The sequence below is a fragment of the Glycine soja genome, chromosome 15 (assembly GCF_004193775.1).
Source record: "Glycine soja cultivar W05 chromosome 15, ASM419377v2, whole genome shotgun sequence".
Taxonomy (NCBI): Eukaryota; Viridiplantae; Streptophyta; class Magnoliopsida; order Fabales; family Fabaceae; genus Glycine; species Glycine soja.
In genome coordinates, this window is record NC_041016.1 from 43,820,594 (window position 1) to 43,837,739 (window position 17,146).

General features: G+C 29.0%; 2 protein-coding genes and 1 non-coding gene across 3 annotated transcripts; 1 reads left to right on the forward strand and 2 right to left on the reverse strand.

Annotated features, from left to right (window-relative positions):
- Positions 1 to 1,871: 1,871 nt before the first annotated feature.
- Positions 1,872 to 4,986, reverse strand: LOC114385726 (trihelix transcription factor ASIL1-like). The gene is made up of 2 exons (XM_028345771.1): positions 3,598 to 4,986; positions 1,872 to 2,382 (listed from the first exon to the last, which is right to left on the reverse strand). Exons 1-2 carry the CDS (start codon positions 4,219 to 4,221, stop codon positions 1,984 to 1,986), a joined length of 1,023 nt encoding a protein of 340 aa, XP_028201572.1. The 5' UTR covers positions 4,222 to 4,986; the 3' UTR covers positions 1,872 to 1,983.
- Positions 4,987 to 6,833: 1,847 nt separating this feature from the next.
- LOC114387676 (zinc finger MYM-type protein 1-like) lies at positions 6,834 to 10,071 on the forward strand. The gene is made up of 2 exons (XM_028347884.1): positions 6,834 to 8,417; positions 8,509 to 10,071. Exons 1-2 carry the CDS (start codon positions 7,510 to 7,512, stop codon positions 9,971 to 9,973), a joined length of 2,373 nt encoding a protein of 790 aa, XP_028203685.1. The 5' UTR covers positions 6,834 to 7,509; the 3' UTR covers positions 9,974 to 10,071.
- A 1,281-nt stretch (positions 10,072 to 11,352) lies between these two features.
- TRNAN-GUU lies at positions 11,353 to 11,426 on the reverse strand. Its single transcript has one exon. It is a non-coding gene; the product is annotated as a tRNA-Asn (tRNA).
- Between the last annotated feature and the right edge of the window lie 5,720 nt (positions 11,427 to 17,146).

Consider the following 17,146-nt stretch of genomic DNA (forward strand, 5'->3'; position numbering starts at 1 on the left):
TTGATTTGTGAAAATAAAAAATTATATAAAAAATTTATAATAACCACCTGCTCAAATGTTTTAGGAGATAGTATTATACCATATGCTACTTTCTTCATTAGCATGACCAATTACGGAGTCATAAATGCCGCTTTTAAAAAATTATTCTTTGAATTAATGATAAGAATGAGTAAGTTGTCGGTACAAAGGCGATTGTGCTTTTTTGTTGCTTTTTATGAACTATGAAAAAATCGTGCACAAAAAAAGAAACACGATTTCAGTTTTTTTTTTTAAATTTTTTTTTACTTGAATTAATTGAAATAGTGCTTGGATCGGTGATTTTATTGAAATTTTATAATATTAAAATAAAATCGTCTTTAGAGTGACAATTTTGGCTATTATTTTTTATAATTTTTCGTTAATTTTAAATGGGTTTTATTTTTAAATTTTTGCATAAAATTAAGGTGTTTAAATTAAAATAAAATAAAATTTGTTTTAAATTATGAGTATAATAATAAATTTGGATGATTCGAAAACACTTAAAATGGATGAACCAAATTATGTTCGCAATCCTAAAATGAGACAATCCTAAAATGAGACAATAACAATACATAATAAAATAGATGAACTAATTTTAAATAAATTCAAGAAATATTTAAAGTGTCAAAATAAAAAATATAGTCATGATAATTATTCATAAACGTAAAGAAATATATACAATATCTTGTACTATTTTGTTTTTCACGCTTAATTAGTTTGTGTACCTTGTTTAAAATATCTTGCTCGTTTATTGATTTATTATTCACACATTATTTTTTCTTATATTTTTATAAATTAAGAAGATTCCTAATCATTTGTAACTTTATGCAAAAATAAAATCCATTTTAAATTAACAATTTTCTTAAAAAAAGCCAAAATCGTCACTCTAAAGACGATTTTTATTTAATACTTGAAATTGTCAACCCAAGCACGATTTCACTTTATTTACATAAAAAAATTAAAAAATAAAATAAAATAATGTTCAAATGTACGATTTCTTTATGAGTTCTTGAAAAAGAAAAAGAAAAATGAAAATGAAACTCATATTTGCAAGCACGATTTATGTGCAAGTGAAATCATCTTTACAACCACAAAATTAATTCAAAAATTACCTATTTGAGTAATTTCTTGAAAAAAACCATATCCGTAAAAAAAGCCTATAAAGACTAAAGCTTTCTCTGTCTCCTCCATCAAAAGGTTTGCTTTTCAAAAGAAAAATGGTAATAAGTATTCTTAAGATTTTGGTTAAGAAATAAATGAAAAATGATTTTTTTTAAGAAAATCATTAATACACGATTATTGTAATTTTCAATACATTCTCAATATAAATTTTAATAAAAAAAATATTTTAAATTTCTTGATTAATGCTTCTATTACACTAGTTAGCAGGACCTTTTAAAAATATCAAATTAATTATCTTTAAGTGACGTTATTTATGCTTCAAATTTTTATAATAAATTATACTCGAGATATACAAGAGAAAATTAAAAAGTGTTTTAACAAAATAAATCATGAAAGGAAGAGAGATAAAAACCTGTGTAGAAATTTTTTGAGTTTAATTTATAAATGGTGTAAAATATTTTATACTATAAATTAATAAGAAATTAGAGATTTAAAAGATATAGTTCAATTGACAATATATATTAAGTTGTGAGGGACGATCTAAGTTTGATTTTCTTAAAATATATTCTTGAAAAGAAATAATAAACTTTAAATGTGACTAAACTAAATCCTAATTACAGTAGTAAAAAAATTATGATAAACACCTTTTAAAATAATTAATTTAAAAGTTAATAAATCTAACCTATACAATGATATGATTGAATAACAGCCTAAAAAACACTTTAAACACCATCAGGAAATAAGTTATTTACTCAAATTTTATTATATTAATAGCATTATTTGATAACTTTATGTGCACATACAATAATAACATTTTTATTAATTATCTTCCACAACCTACCCTTAACTTCTTCCAATTCTTAGAGATGAATCAACACCTTTATTGTTGACACTTGCAAAGATCCTAGCAATCTCTAACTGTGTATTGGCAATTATTTCAGTTCTCTTAAGGTCCATTTCCCCTCTCTTGGCCTCAGCTTCAACTCTCATCCTCTCTATCTCCTTCATTGTGTCCATTCTTGCTTGTTCTGACCTTATCATAGCTTCTGTAAGCCATCTTAAGCTTTCTGCTATCTCCACACACTCTTTCCTTCTTCGCCCTGTGTTGTCAATTGTTTTCTTCTTCCTCTTGTTGCATCTTAACCCGTCCTTCTTGCTATAAAGTGCTGGCGTGCTGCTATCTGTGTCCAATGGATTCTTGCTAGATACTTGATCAGATGACTTAGTTCCTAACCCATCTTCCTGTTAATCATGAATATATGTATCAATAGTGTGTTTATGTTTAGCATATACATGTGTGTCACGTTTTTATGGTTATTAATTGGTCTAATGTCAACTTCACTTGCATAGCATATATACAGTTGAAATAATTAAGTAGCTTGGATTAATTAGTCTAAACTTACAAATCTCAGTTGTGTGCATGTGCTTGTGGGACTATAATGGACAACTTGAGTCAGCCAACAATTACTAATAAGAATTATTGGAGCATGACATTTTAATTCATCATGTATATTTTTTTGGCCATTAACTTTATTTGCAGACCATAAATAACAAAATCTTACCCACTGGAGCCTAACAGTGGACAGTATAAGTAATTTGTATAAAATGTTAGCTTCAAATTTTATTGTCACTATTTTACTCCAAAAGGGAAAAAAAATGTACAAAGTCGTTACAAATATAGTACTTTTTAATAGTATTATTATTTCTTCACATGTTATATATACACATATTTTGATTTTGATAAGTTATTATCATGACTATGACTTCTCAATGGTAGTCTAGAACCTACATAAATAGTATAAGAAAAACAATGCCGTAACAAACCTAACTATGCAGCAATGTATATTAAAATGTGACCTTTATAATCTCTCTTATTTTTATAAATTACGAGAAAATAGTTTATAGATTAATAATAGTAAAAAAATACATTATTTTCTAATCACTATGATAAATTTATTTATTTTTATCAAAAACTACTATAAAATTTATATTTACCATATTTTTTAATTAATTGATAGTAAAATTACACGGTCGTATCATGCATATTTTGGGCATAAACATAATTTCTCTAAACCGAGTAAACAACAATGTAAAAAATAATAAAGGGTATAAAAAATATCATTAGTAATCTTCTTCTGTCAAAAGAAAGGAAAGAAAAAAAAAAAGGTCATATTCATGCCACAACATCACTACTCCATCATAAATCACTCATAATTCAAATAGAAGCCTCTCTAAATATCTATCTATATCTATATATCTATATATATATATATATAGATATATATATATATATATATATATATATATATATATATAAAATAAACCTCGCGAAACAAAAAATAAAGTCTTTTTCAGAAATTAAGGAGAAGAAATCATAACAGTTGATTTGATGACCAAGTAGAAATTAAAAATAAAAAATAAGCCCAAAACCGAAAAATTGTGCACTACTGAATTTACCTTAGCAAGCTTCTCATCAATTCCGTTGGATCCATGCGAGTTTTGTGCATTTGCAAGTGGCCCTGAAGGAGCCGCCAGAGGCGGCGACAGCTGCGGCGGTTGCGACGGCTCCACCGGAGACAGAACCGGCATCGCCGCCGCCATCATTGCCGGAGGCGGCGGCGGCGGCGACGACAACACGGGTCCAGTTCCCCTAAGAAGAAGATCAAGCCGTGAATAAAGAGGCCATGATGATGATGCATGATCTGCTGTTGCTGCTGATTCTGATCTGTATCTCTTCTTCATGGACTCAACCTTGTTCTTACACTGCGTTGAAGTCTTTGGTGATTTGGTGCAGTTGGCACGTGCCGACACGTGCCGTGCCACATCCTCCCAATCATGGCCCTTGAGTTTGGCTCTGTTTCTTAGCACCCATTTGGCCTCATAAGCCTCAAGGAGGGTTGACACTGCCCCTTCACTCCATTCATCTCTCTTCACTCTATCACCACTAAAGGGTTTTCTCACACTAACACACTCTTCCTTAATTGGGTGGAGAGAAGAAGGGTGGTTATGGTTGTTTTGGTCTTGGTTGTTTGTATGTTTTTCTTTCTCTTCCTCTTCCATTTCTTGTTCAACAACTCCCATGTGTTACAAGTTTTGGTTTTTTTTTTTATCCCTTTGGGTGTGACATGATGATGATGACTCTATTTGCAAATTGTAACTACTAGAGGCAGAGAGGGAGAGAGAAAACCACTAGCATTAGAAAAAGGGTGAAAACAGTGTTACCAAATGGCAGAACAAATTGAAGAGAGTGGATAAGAAGGTTATAAATTGCAAACGTGGTCGCGTTTGCAATTTCGTCGAGATCAAGATTTTAAATTGTAGTTACAGTCTCACTTTTGTCACGATAATTGATATCACATAAAATTATAGATAAATTCAATTGGCGTAATTACAATTACAGTCATGTGTGATTGTAAAGACCTCAAATACCTTAAAATTGTGGCTGAAATCAAGATTTTTTAAATTGTAGTTACAGTCTCGATTTTGTCACGATAATCGATATTACAAACAAGTATAGACAAACATGATTACGGAACTTCAATGACTAGCTGAAATCTTTGATGTTGTATGAAATTACAGACAAATATAGTTTATATATACAATCATAATTACAATAGTTATATGATCACAAAAACTCTAAAAACCTTGATGTTGAGGCTAAAACCATGGTTGGAAACCATTTATAAAATGTTGGTGTAGAGCCATGGGGTTAGTGGGAAGAATAAGCAAAGAAAAAGAAGAAGAAAAAAGATACACTTTTGTCAAATGAGTTAATGATGTTAACTTCTTAACCTTTTTTCTTTATTTCTATTTCTTACTAGGTGGGAGAAGTAGTGGTGCCTGTGGTGTTATTGTTATTGTTGTGTGATTGTGGGTAATGGAAATGTTGGGCTTTATTGTTTCTGTTGATGGAGTTGATTGGCTGTTAGCGTTGACATGAAGCCAACCAAGACATCCACTGATGCTAGCAAGAGTGGTAGTGGTGGGACAATCACGTGGGTCTGTCACCCTCTCCCATTAGATCCTCGTCACCCAATTTAGAAGTTATTTATATAAAGCCAAACAATGCTAGTGATCCATGTATTTTCTAGACTTCATTTTATTGCGTAAAAAATTCATAATTTTAAAAAAATTAAATTTTTGTTTATCATCATGGTGCTTGTTTGTTTTTTTTAAAAAAAAATCAGCAATATTATTAATAAAAGCAAAAGTACGAGTGACACCTTTACAAAAAAAAAATAGTCCAAAATCATCATTATATTAGTGTCGAGTATGGTCAATTTTATTAATAATTAATTAATCTTCATTAAAGGATATGTTGATTATTTTTATTGAGATCATCTTTTTAATCATATTTTGTGGAGAAAATCACACATGACGGAAGAGTCATAAGAAAAAAATGAGATATATTGAAGTCTCGCATCGAATGAAAATAGCACTGAGATAAATTATATAAGTGGATTTTGTAGGATTAAACTATGCTCATAAAAAACCCATTTTTTGATATAGTATCAGAGTCTCCAGTTGGATCCTATTAATTTTGAAACTTAAAAAAAATTGAACTTCAATATCATTTGAATCAAATGATTTGTCATTACAAAATTTACTATAAAGTAAAATTTATTTAAAAATTATGCATATATTGTTAATACATTTAATCCTTAAAGAGTATATTGGAAAGTCTCCTTCCCATCACCACCGGCCAATATGCAACATTCACTCAAAAATTAATAGCTATACTATCCTGTTTAGTCCTTTTTTTTTCTTCCTTCAATGTCCTTTCTTCTCTTTGTCTCTCTCACGCATACATATGCTTTTATGCTCCCTTTAATGTGTCTTTTGAAAGGCCTTTTGGTGATGCACAGCCACTAGACCTAAAGTTACGCCTAATGGCTTTCTAATAACGACTTTGGTTGGCCATCATGGTAAGGAATCATAGTAGGCCACATCAAGAAAAATAGGTAATCCAATTCTGAATGGTCCAGAAAGCTAAGCCATTAGATTGGTTCTTATAACATAATATTTTCCCCTATCTTTCTTGGGTTAAAGATAGGTCTTTTGCAACATCAAAAGAAATCACATATTATCTCTTTTTATTTTTATACGTCAGACGAAATTGACTTATGATGTTTGGTATCTGTTCATATTCCATGCTTTCAAGCCATTGAAAGAAAAAAAAAAAAGGGAAGATTTTCAAAATTCTCTTTTTTTAACAAAATTTTAGGAAAAAGAGGGGGTGAAAGTCTCTATGCGTGTTTAGTAGGAAGAAACAAAAGGTGAGAAATAGAGTGGATAATATATAGAGAGAGTAATAGAAATAGAATAACTATAAGATTGTTTGATTTAAGAGAAATAAAAAATTAAAATGAAAATTAAAATATATATTTCAACCTCTTAATACAAATGCATAATCAATTTTGCGTGACATATAATTAATTATGCTTGTATTCAAATAAATCAAAGTCATAAATTGTATTCTCTAATCAATGTAAAAATATTATATATTTTCTGTTAACTTTTTATTTCTTTCCTTCACATTTCATTTATATGAAACAACCTTCATTTTATAAATTCCTTCTATTTGCATTCACCTTTCTCAATTTCCACACTATTTCCCTTCTAACAAACAATGTTAAAGAGCATATGTACACAGTGGCGGTTCTACCATGCGGCCAGCAGGGGCATATGCCCGGGCTCAGCTAGGCATTTTTTTTGGTTACAAGCCCAATATTTTTTTATTAGTCTTAAAAAACAAATAAAATTTAAAAAAAAAAGAAAGAGGAAAAAGGAAAAAGGAAACGGAAAGTTTCCGTCTCTCCGAATCCAGCAGTGGGCAGTTCCTCCAACTCCCTCCGTCGCCGCCGCCTCCCTCCTCCTCTCCTCTGTGTCTTCTCTTCCCTCCATCGCCGACTCCTTCTATTTCCTCCTCTCCGCGCCGTCGTCGCCGTCTTCTCTTCCATAATCCCATAGCAGCCGCAGGTAAGGTAAGTTAGGAAAAATAAAAGTGATTAAGATGGAAAGTGTTTTTGTTTGTTGTGATACTTCCGTGTTCTTTAATTTTTCTTCCATTTTTCAAGTGTGAACAGTGAACTCATAGAGTCATAGTGGACACTTTTTCTTTTTCTTCCCCACTAAGAGCACGTTTATTGAAGAAGAAAAAGTCATATTTTATTCCCTTTTTTTTTTGCTTTTCTAATATGGAAAAAAGCTTAGAGGAAAAGACTTTTGATTGCTTAAGTTAATAATTTCTTTTTGGTCTTTTGTGTTGCACTACATACATGGTTGCAAAAGAGTTTTCTAATATATCAATTGCAAACACTAAAATTTTCTTTGCTACAATTTTGTAACTATTTTATCTTTATTTCAGATATGAGGAGATTTTTGGTTGATAGAGAAAATATTGAGAATGTGAATGTTGTGCAACCGGAAGCTGAATTAGAACCACCACTTAATAATGTGGTTAATGAGTTTAATCCAAATGAGATTGTGCGTGATCCAGGTCGTAGGAAACAAATTAATGAGTATGCTCCGGATATTCAAGACCAAGTGAGGATGGCATATATATTGAAGGGTCCAATGCAACCAGATTTGTCAAACTTTCCTCGTACTCAATTTGGAAGTGTTAAAAGAGCATTTAGTAAATCATGGTATAAGAATTATACATGGTTAGAATACAGTGAGATAAAGGATGCAGCTTATTGTTTTTATTGTTTTCTATTTAAGCAACCCGGGAGGGCCGAGCACTTTGGTTTTGAAGTCTTCACTAAAAGCGGATATAGAGATTGGAAGCATGCATCTCAAGGCTTGAAAGGTCATGTTGGTAGTCATAATAGTTTGCACAACTCATGTGTCAAGCACTACAATGATTATAATAATCAAAGACAAAGTGTGACAAGTAAGTTTGCTAAAGCAACCAAGGAATCAGAAGAATTGTATAAGATTCGTTTGACTTGTTCTTTAGATTGTTCAAGATATCTCATAGCACAAGGCATGGCTTTCCGTGGCCATGATGAATCCTCTACTTCGCTAAATAAGGGCAATTTTAGAGAGATGGTAGATTGGGTAAAATCTCAGAATGAACAAGTGAGGGATGCTTTTGACCGTGGTGGAAAAAATTGCAAAATGACTTGCAGTGACATTCAAAAGGAGCTTGCAACGTGTTGTGCACATGAAGTTACCAAGGTGATTATGGAAGAGCTTGGTGATAGACAATTCTCCGTGCTTATTGACGAGTCACGTGATATATCCGTCAAAGAGCAAATGGCGGTGATGTTGAGGTTAGTAGTTGTATTTTCCAATTTCCAATTTCCAATTTTCATTACCTATTACTCTCTATGCCGCCAAGTAAACTGGTTGAATTTGTTTTAGGTTTTTGAATGACAAAGGGAATGTTGTGGAACGATTTATTGCTCTACATCATGTCACAGATACTTCATCTAAGTCATTAAAGGATGCTCTTTATGGTATTCTTGATAAGTACACATTATCTATTTCAAGGATACGAGGGCAAGGATATGATGGAGCTTCAAATATGAGAGGTGAATTTAATGGTTTGCAAAGAAAAATTCTAGATGAAAATCCTTATGCTTTCTATGTCCATTGTTATGCTCACCGTTTGCAATTGGTTGTTGTGTCTGTTACTAGTAGTTGCTCATCTATTCATGATTTCTTTGAGTACATCACCTTGATTGTGAATACAACAAGTGCATCTTGTAAGAGGAGGGATGCTTTGACAGAGGCACAACACAAAGATATTTTAAATAAACTTGAGAGTGGTGAGATATCTAGAGGAAGGGGCTTACACCAATCATCTAGTCTCACTAGACCCGGGGATACTAGATGGGGTTCACATCATACTACATTGCTTCGTTTGGATCAAATGTGGTCCTCCGTGTTAAAGGTGCTTAGTATGGTTGATGAAGATGGACGTGGACCATCTCAAGCAGCAGGTTTGATAGAAAAAATGGAGAGCTTTAAATTTGCTTTTATTTTGAGGTTAATGTTAAAGTTGTTTGGTATCACAAACGAGCTTTCAAATGTATTGCAAAGAAAAGATCTTAATATTGTGAATGCCATGGAATTAGTTGATGTTGTCAAAGCTCGGTTGGGCACAATGAGAGAGAGTGGCTGGAATAATTTTTTTGCCGATGTCCAAGGATTTTGTGTAGCTAAAAGTATTCCGGTACCAAATATGGATGACGAAATACCGGTTCGGGGTCGTTCAAGAGCAGAAGGGAGGACTATCACTAATCTTCATCATTACCGTGCAAAGATTTTTTATGTTGCTATTGATAAAATATGTGTGGAGATGGATCACCGCTTTAGTGAAGGAAGTAACATTATACTTGATTGCTTCTCATGTCTTGACCCCAAGAACTCTTTCTCCAAGTTTGATGCTGATAAGCTTGCTCGTCTTGCTGATATTTATCATGCAGACTTTTCTGATGATGACCGAGGAACAATTAGGGATCAACTTGAAACTTATGTGCTTCAAGTGAGAAGAAATGCTTCTTTTTCCACTTGTGAAGATGTTCAAAGTTTGGCTATAAAGATGGTTCAAACTGAGAAACATTTGGTATTTCCATTGGTTTATAAACTTATTGAGCTAGCTTTGATATTGCCGGTGTCGACAGCATCCGTTGAAAGAGCTTTTTCAGCAATGAAGATTATCAAGTCTAAATTGCGCAATAAGATCAACGATGTGTGGTTCAATGACTTGATGGTATGTTACACCGAGCGGGAGATATTCAAGTCGCTTGATGATATTGATATTATTCGAACATTTACCGCAAAGAAGTCTCGGAAAGGACACTTGCCTCGTAATTTTATTTAACCCGCTATTGTAAGATTATGTTTATCTCTTTTATTTTAAACTATATTTTTGTTGACAAAATGACGAGTCTCTTTTATTTTGATTGATTACTATTTACATATTATATACAATGTGAATTTGCTATCTTTAAATTTTTGCCCAGGCTTTATAATTTTTCTGGCTCCGCTACTGTATGTACATACCCCTTTATCTAATCCGAATTTCCAACTAGACACTGAGAGTTTAAACCTGGCTATGATTTGTTAGATTGAAATTTTGTTTTACTTTACACGATCAATTTCTTAGAATTTTTGAAAAGACTCTCTTTACAATTCATAAATTATGAATTTATCATCATAAATAATATTGTTATTTATTTTAAAAGAGTGATAGTAATTAACACATTTTTTAAAGGTTTTTTTCTTATCAATTAGAATTTATGTGAATTGCAGAGGTTCAAAAAATAAATCAACATATTTAATTAGAACCACGTAGATTTCACTCAATAAAAATGTTTATTTGAAAGTGTATTACTAACAATATTTTTTTGTTCTGAGCACGTAATTATTACTCCTAACTATGATTTTCACATGAATTAAGATTATAAATATAAGATAAATACTAATTAATACTCTTAGGATATTTTTATTAAAGAATTAAGAGTAAAAAATTTATTTTATTGAAATATGTAAAATTACACTCTTGGTGATTTTTGTGTTCTATATGATTTACATATTAAAAAATAATAATTTTTTAACTAATACTCTATGAACACATATTAGCAAGATCCTAAACAATTGTTCACAAAAAAAAAAACATAAATACAATTATCCGCTCTTATTTATCTTTCTATATTGATTTCCTTTTCATATATCATGTTGTTTCTCTATTAGGAGGTTCTGTATACAATATTTCCCTCAATTTTTTTTTTCTACAATCACCGTGCATATAGAAATAAACTGTAATTATAGTTAGTGATACACTCTATTAATATATTAAAAATAAAAAAACTAATGCTTCTTACATAAACTTATGAATTTAATTAGAATACGATATTAACATTTTCATTTAATTATCAATTATATAAAAAAAAAACTGTCAATTTCTATAATAATTACATCAAAGGTTATACTTAAAGTATTTTTTAGTTTATAACATTTTTTCCACTAATATCAAAATTAAACTTTTGAATTGTGTTCATTTTATAAGATTAATTTAATTTAGAGGTTGAAAAAGTATTTATTTTTACTATTTTTTTCATAAAAAAAATATTACTATCAAACATATTTTTAAACAATTGAGTCCCCTTGGTTTGACTGTTTGAGGGTCTACGTTCACGAGCTTTCTATTTGACAAGACAGAATTTGAAAAAAATAATAAGAAAACTATGAAATAAAAAACGCTAGAAGGAGGGCTTGAACCTCCGACCTTGTGGTTAACAGCCACACGCTCTAACCAACTGAGCTATTCCAGCTGGATAAACTTTAGTAAATTTAAAAGTTTAAATAACAACTTTCTTATAATCCTCACGTTGATTTTGCTATATGTAACCCCACGTGTCACACACTTACACCCATAGCTTGTACTAAAAAAAAGTATGTTACAAATATTTTTAATTCTTTTCCATTAAATTCTAAAGGTGGGCGAAAATTAGCACGCTTATCCTTTCAATTAAAAGAGAGTAAGGGGTTAGTCTTTCGCAAAATAATAAATCAAAGTTTAAATTTTTGTTGGAAGAGATAAAAAGAAGACCAGTGGACCAGGAAAAAGAGAGGAAAAAACAAAAAAAAAAATATAGAAAAGGTAAAAGTAAAATATATGCATTATGATAATTGTATGATTTTTTAAGGTATAAATGTTCATTAACAACTAAAAACAAAAATTAAATAAAAGCGAATTTCCAATAAAAAGAACCGGTGGATCATATTTTTCTCCAATCTAAATTTTGTTCACATCTCGAATGATTCAAGAGTATATTCAAATATATTTTAATCGAAAGTGTGAATGATTTGCATATTTTAAATAACTAAAATGGTTGAAACTAAGAAGATAACAATTATAACTAAAGAAAGAAGTAACAAGTACTTGAGCATCAACTTAGACACTTCCTATTTGCCATAGAAATGTTGACCTATTGAACAGCTAGAAACAAGAAAAAAAAAGTAGAGAAATTAAATTTTCTTTACTTTACCCGTTTAGATGAGTTAAAAAAATTTACTGAAATAAACAAAAAAATAATATAATTTTTATTCTAGTTAAAAAAATGACAATTTTACTATATTATTTTTAGTATAAATTTAATTGTTATTTATGCTATAAAATTATTTTTTAAAAAATACAACATACTTTTCCTCGATGTTAATATGTTTTATCTCTTTTTCTTTTTGGAACTGCCTTTTTACGTGGGACACATTAAAGAATATTCCTTTCTATTTTTTCATTCAAACAAATTTTGAAAAATTAAGTCTATAATTATAAAAAAAAAAATAGCGTATATGATCTGCAGGTAATATTTACCCCTAAACCCATCACATTGATAAATACATAAAGAAAAAAAATATTTAAATTACCTGTAAGTATCTATTTAGTTATCTAAATTTAATTCGTTATGAATTTTACTTGTAAATGTCCACGGACATGATTTTCTTTTTTGTCATCCTTGGTGATTTTGATATAGATCATTTTTTTATACGTGACCCCTACTGAAAGGATCTTTCTTTTCTATTTATTTTTTTAAAACAAATTGTGAAAAAATAGTAGTTTTATCATATTTCTCTCTTTTTTTCATTTTTATTTATACAAAATAAAAAGTATATAAATGTGATTATGATGATATAATTTGAGTGATGAAGAATTTTTTTGAAAAAAAATGCAGTAAATAAACATATATTTAATGTATATATTTTAAAAAATTAAACTTGGCACTTTTTTAATTATAGAAATGAACGTAAATTTGACAATAACATAAAAAAGGAATATAAAATATATTTAATAAAAATATTTTTTATTTTAATAAATTTAAATATAAGAATAGACAAAAATTAAGTAAGAAGAAAGAGAGAGATAGTTTATTCTCTCTTTATTTTTAATTTGTATAAAACCGAAAATAGAACTTAGAGCATTAGTTAATCATAATCTTACACATTTATTTAACTACTATTTTAATCTGTCTATTAAACAGGATAAATGCTTAATTTTATATAAGTAAAATATATGATAAATAAATATCGTTATAGAGTACAATTGGGACAATTAGATTTGAAATGTAAAATAACTAAGATCTCATATAAATCAACTCCCCATCATTTGATAATAAATAAATATCTTTAATCTTGTAACAATAAATAAATATCTTTAATTATATAAATCATATTTTAGATTACAGTAAATAATTTAAATTAAAATATATTTTTAAAAATTATTGCCAACTAATTATCGTTGAAATTAGATAGGGATTAATGAAGAAAATTTTAACATAGTTGAAAAGAGAAATATATTTTTTTATCTAATTAATTGTGAAAGTAGTATGTAAAATAAACATCTAAAGAAGAGGGGAAAAATAAGATTAAATTATAATTTTGGTACCCTTATATTTAAAATTTATGATTATGTTTTTTCTATTTCTAATCAAGACATTTAATCCTCTTATTTTTTTCAGAATAAGTAAGTTTGGTTATTTAGTCAATTGATCATCTTAAATCAAACGTTGACTTTGATATGGTTCTAACGTAATGTTTATATATCGGGTTTTGACATGATGCTTATATACGCTGTCAGATTTAATCTTAATCTTAACCTACTAAGAGTCCCTTTCCAGTTTCTCCTCCTTCATCCATAAATTGAGGCAACCTCTTCATCCACCAACAACAGTTGTTGAATTTCATCAATTGCACCAACCTCTTCCTTCACCAATGGACTCTTGTCTTCTTTATTCATCTCCTGTAATTACATACAGTTGTTGAATTTCATTGACAATAGTACCATCTTCCTCCACATAAATGAAAGAAACTGCCTTAGCAATGTTAAAATAACCTTTCACACCAAATTGAAATTGAACATTTCACTTATATGGAAGTGGATTGGGGGAACTTTTGGCGAATAATACCACGAAAAGTGCTAGACTATTGGCAAGCATACCAATATCATCGCAAGTTACAAATTTATAAAAAAAAAATATCGTCTCCATGGAAACTTGAGTTACTCAATTTCTTTGGATAAAGGTTATCAGTTTAATAGTTATATACAATTTCAATTGAAATATCATGAGTTTGTCTAACTAATGAAAGATAACTAAAGTAACAAAATAGAAAAAACAACAGAACATAGTGTGTCAGAAATACATAAATTTATGGAAATAATAATAATGAATTTAATTAATTCAAGAAAAATGTATGATTGAATTTCATCGTTAATACCCTCAATATCCAAATAATATTAACATATATGAGTTATTTTCTAATGTTACTGATGCCCACATTAAATTAGCGTGAATCGATCCCTCACACTTGAGAATCTTAAGAATATTTACTGAATATTAATCCCTTACATATGAAGTAAATACCACAGCACTACAATCATAATCTTGTGCTATTTGCAATCAAAACGTAATGCTCTATTCCTAACAACGTAACGTAAAAAGTAAATTCATTCAGTTCAAATTCTAAGAGTATTTTCCAGTCAAACTTAAAATCTAATTTCATGAAACTAATTGTCAAATAGAATCAAACATTACAAACAGAATGAAATCACCAATAATGAGTAGAAAAGATTCATACATATATAATATCAAAATAGATATATAAGGGTACAAAAATTACATTCAATTCTTTGTAGAAACTAACTGATCATTGCATGGAGCACAAGATCAACAAGAGAAATAACGAAGGATGTGATCCATGGTCACAACTTTGAAGTGCTTGAGCTCCACTTTCTACTTTCTACTTTCTTTTTCCTTTTGTGGTGTTCCTCATGTTTTCCTCTCATTCTGGTATCCCTTTCATCTTTATTTGCATGATTATTTATAGATAATAGTCAAGAGGTGCAGACAAATTCGCCTAAGAGAGCTAAATTCGCGCATGCGAATTTGTTGCTTTGCTCTGAAGGCACAGACTCGCCCAGGCAAGTAGTAGCTCACCTAGGCGAGTTGATTACTTATGCCTGAATAAACTTGATTAGCCCAAAAGAGCTAGTTGCTAGCCAAGGCGAATAGATGTCTATAATCTTGGAAAAATGACCATTTTGACCTTCCTTTTAAGATGGTTTTTTTATCCAACAAATAACCATCAAAACCTATATAATCATGAATGAATCTTTCATATTTAAACAAAAACATTAATAAATGTACAATATATATATATATATATATATATATATATATATATATATATATATATATATATATATATATATATATATATATAAACAACTATATTTAAGGAATATAAGAAAACTATTATAATTGAATGATAAGTGCTAATATTTTAATTCAAAAAATAACTAAAATATGACACTAATCAACTTTCCCCAACCTAAATCTCGCTTGTCCTCAAACAAAGTATAGAAAACTACAAATAACAATAGTATGAGTATAAAATAAATATGCTTCAAAAAACTATGAACATGCTTTGTAAATAATCAATCTTCAAACTGACCATAACAACATTTTTTCAAAACACAATAATGAGAAATGAAAACACAAAGATGAAATTCACAGAACCAAATGAGATTAAGATCAATTCGTATTTTGTTTTTAAAGAACATAAGAGAAAAATACCTGATTCACTCAAACAGAGAAAAATCTCTCAAATATTTATGATTCTCACACAGTGTTTCATCTCAACTTCAATCACTGATATGTCATAAATCAATTTTTACAAGTTATTTCCCATCAAATCACAAAGATAAATTGCATAATCATCATAAATCACCAATTTTTTAAAGATTTTTTTTTTATTTCATTTCTATCTGAAACAAAATGTTAAAAAAATATAGCACTCTTATGATTTACATATATTCTATTTCTTCTTTTCATATCAAATAAGAAAAAAGGTCCTCTTTATTTTTTCTTTTTAATTTTTATTTCTATGATTTTGGAAAAAATAAATAATATTCTTTACTTAATATGTATTATGTCAATTTCATTTATCTATCCAAAACTTTATTAATAAAAATGGAGAGAAAAAGAAAAAAAAAATCTTCCACACGTAGAAGACGGCTAGGATGGGGGCGGATGAAATTTGATATGCAATAATAACATGAAATTTAAATATTAACCCTAAACCCACAACGGTATGCTGGTATTATTATTTTCACACACAAGAACAAGTAACTTCAAAAGCTTTCTACCCTCAAATAATCACCTAGCATATGTTTGGAATGGAAGAAATGGTGTTTGCTTGGATGGAAGAAAAATAAGAAAAAAAAATCTAAAATTTGAATTGAAAGAAAATGAAGAAAAAAATTTTAATTTTTTTATTTAAAAAATAATCCTTTTTTATCTTTTTTTCTTCAATAAAAAAATCATTAGTTGTATTTTTTTTCACTTTTTCTATTGCCAAACAACAAAAGAAAAAATAAAAATTTAAAATTTGAAATAGAATTAAAATGAAGGTGAAAGAAATAAATTGTTTTTATTTTTATAAGCCAATCTTTTTATTTTATTTTCTCTCAATTCAAAAAAATATATATCAATTTTCATTTTTTTCTTCTTTGAACCAAACATATCACTAAAGACGGCAATATCCAAACCGACAAACTCCTCAACTGTGTAGATCAGTTGTCCTTTCCTCTCATGCAACCTATTAACAGTGTTGATATTCCACGCAATATTAGTCTTTGTCATTAAGAAAGAAAATCCCATATCTCACACACACATGATTGTAAAGTTATTTTAAAAATTATATTACCAATTCTTTCAAAAAAATTATTAACGATAATTTTAAATTAATTGACTATATAATTTTCTTATGTTAATACATACATGCTCTTTAAACTCTAAAAATAAATGAAAAGAAAGCAGTGTTTGATTGTGTGAAAAAAATAGAATTGAAAAATGATTTATTTAAATTAAAGGAGAAAAGAAGAAGTGTACAATTCACACATAATTTTAATTTTTTTCTCTTTTTCTTTTATTTTTTTCACAACCAAAGGATAAAAGAAAAATATTGTTAGCAGAATAAGAAATAAGCCACGACA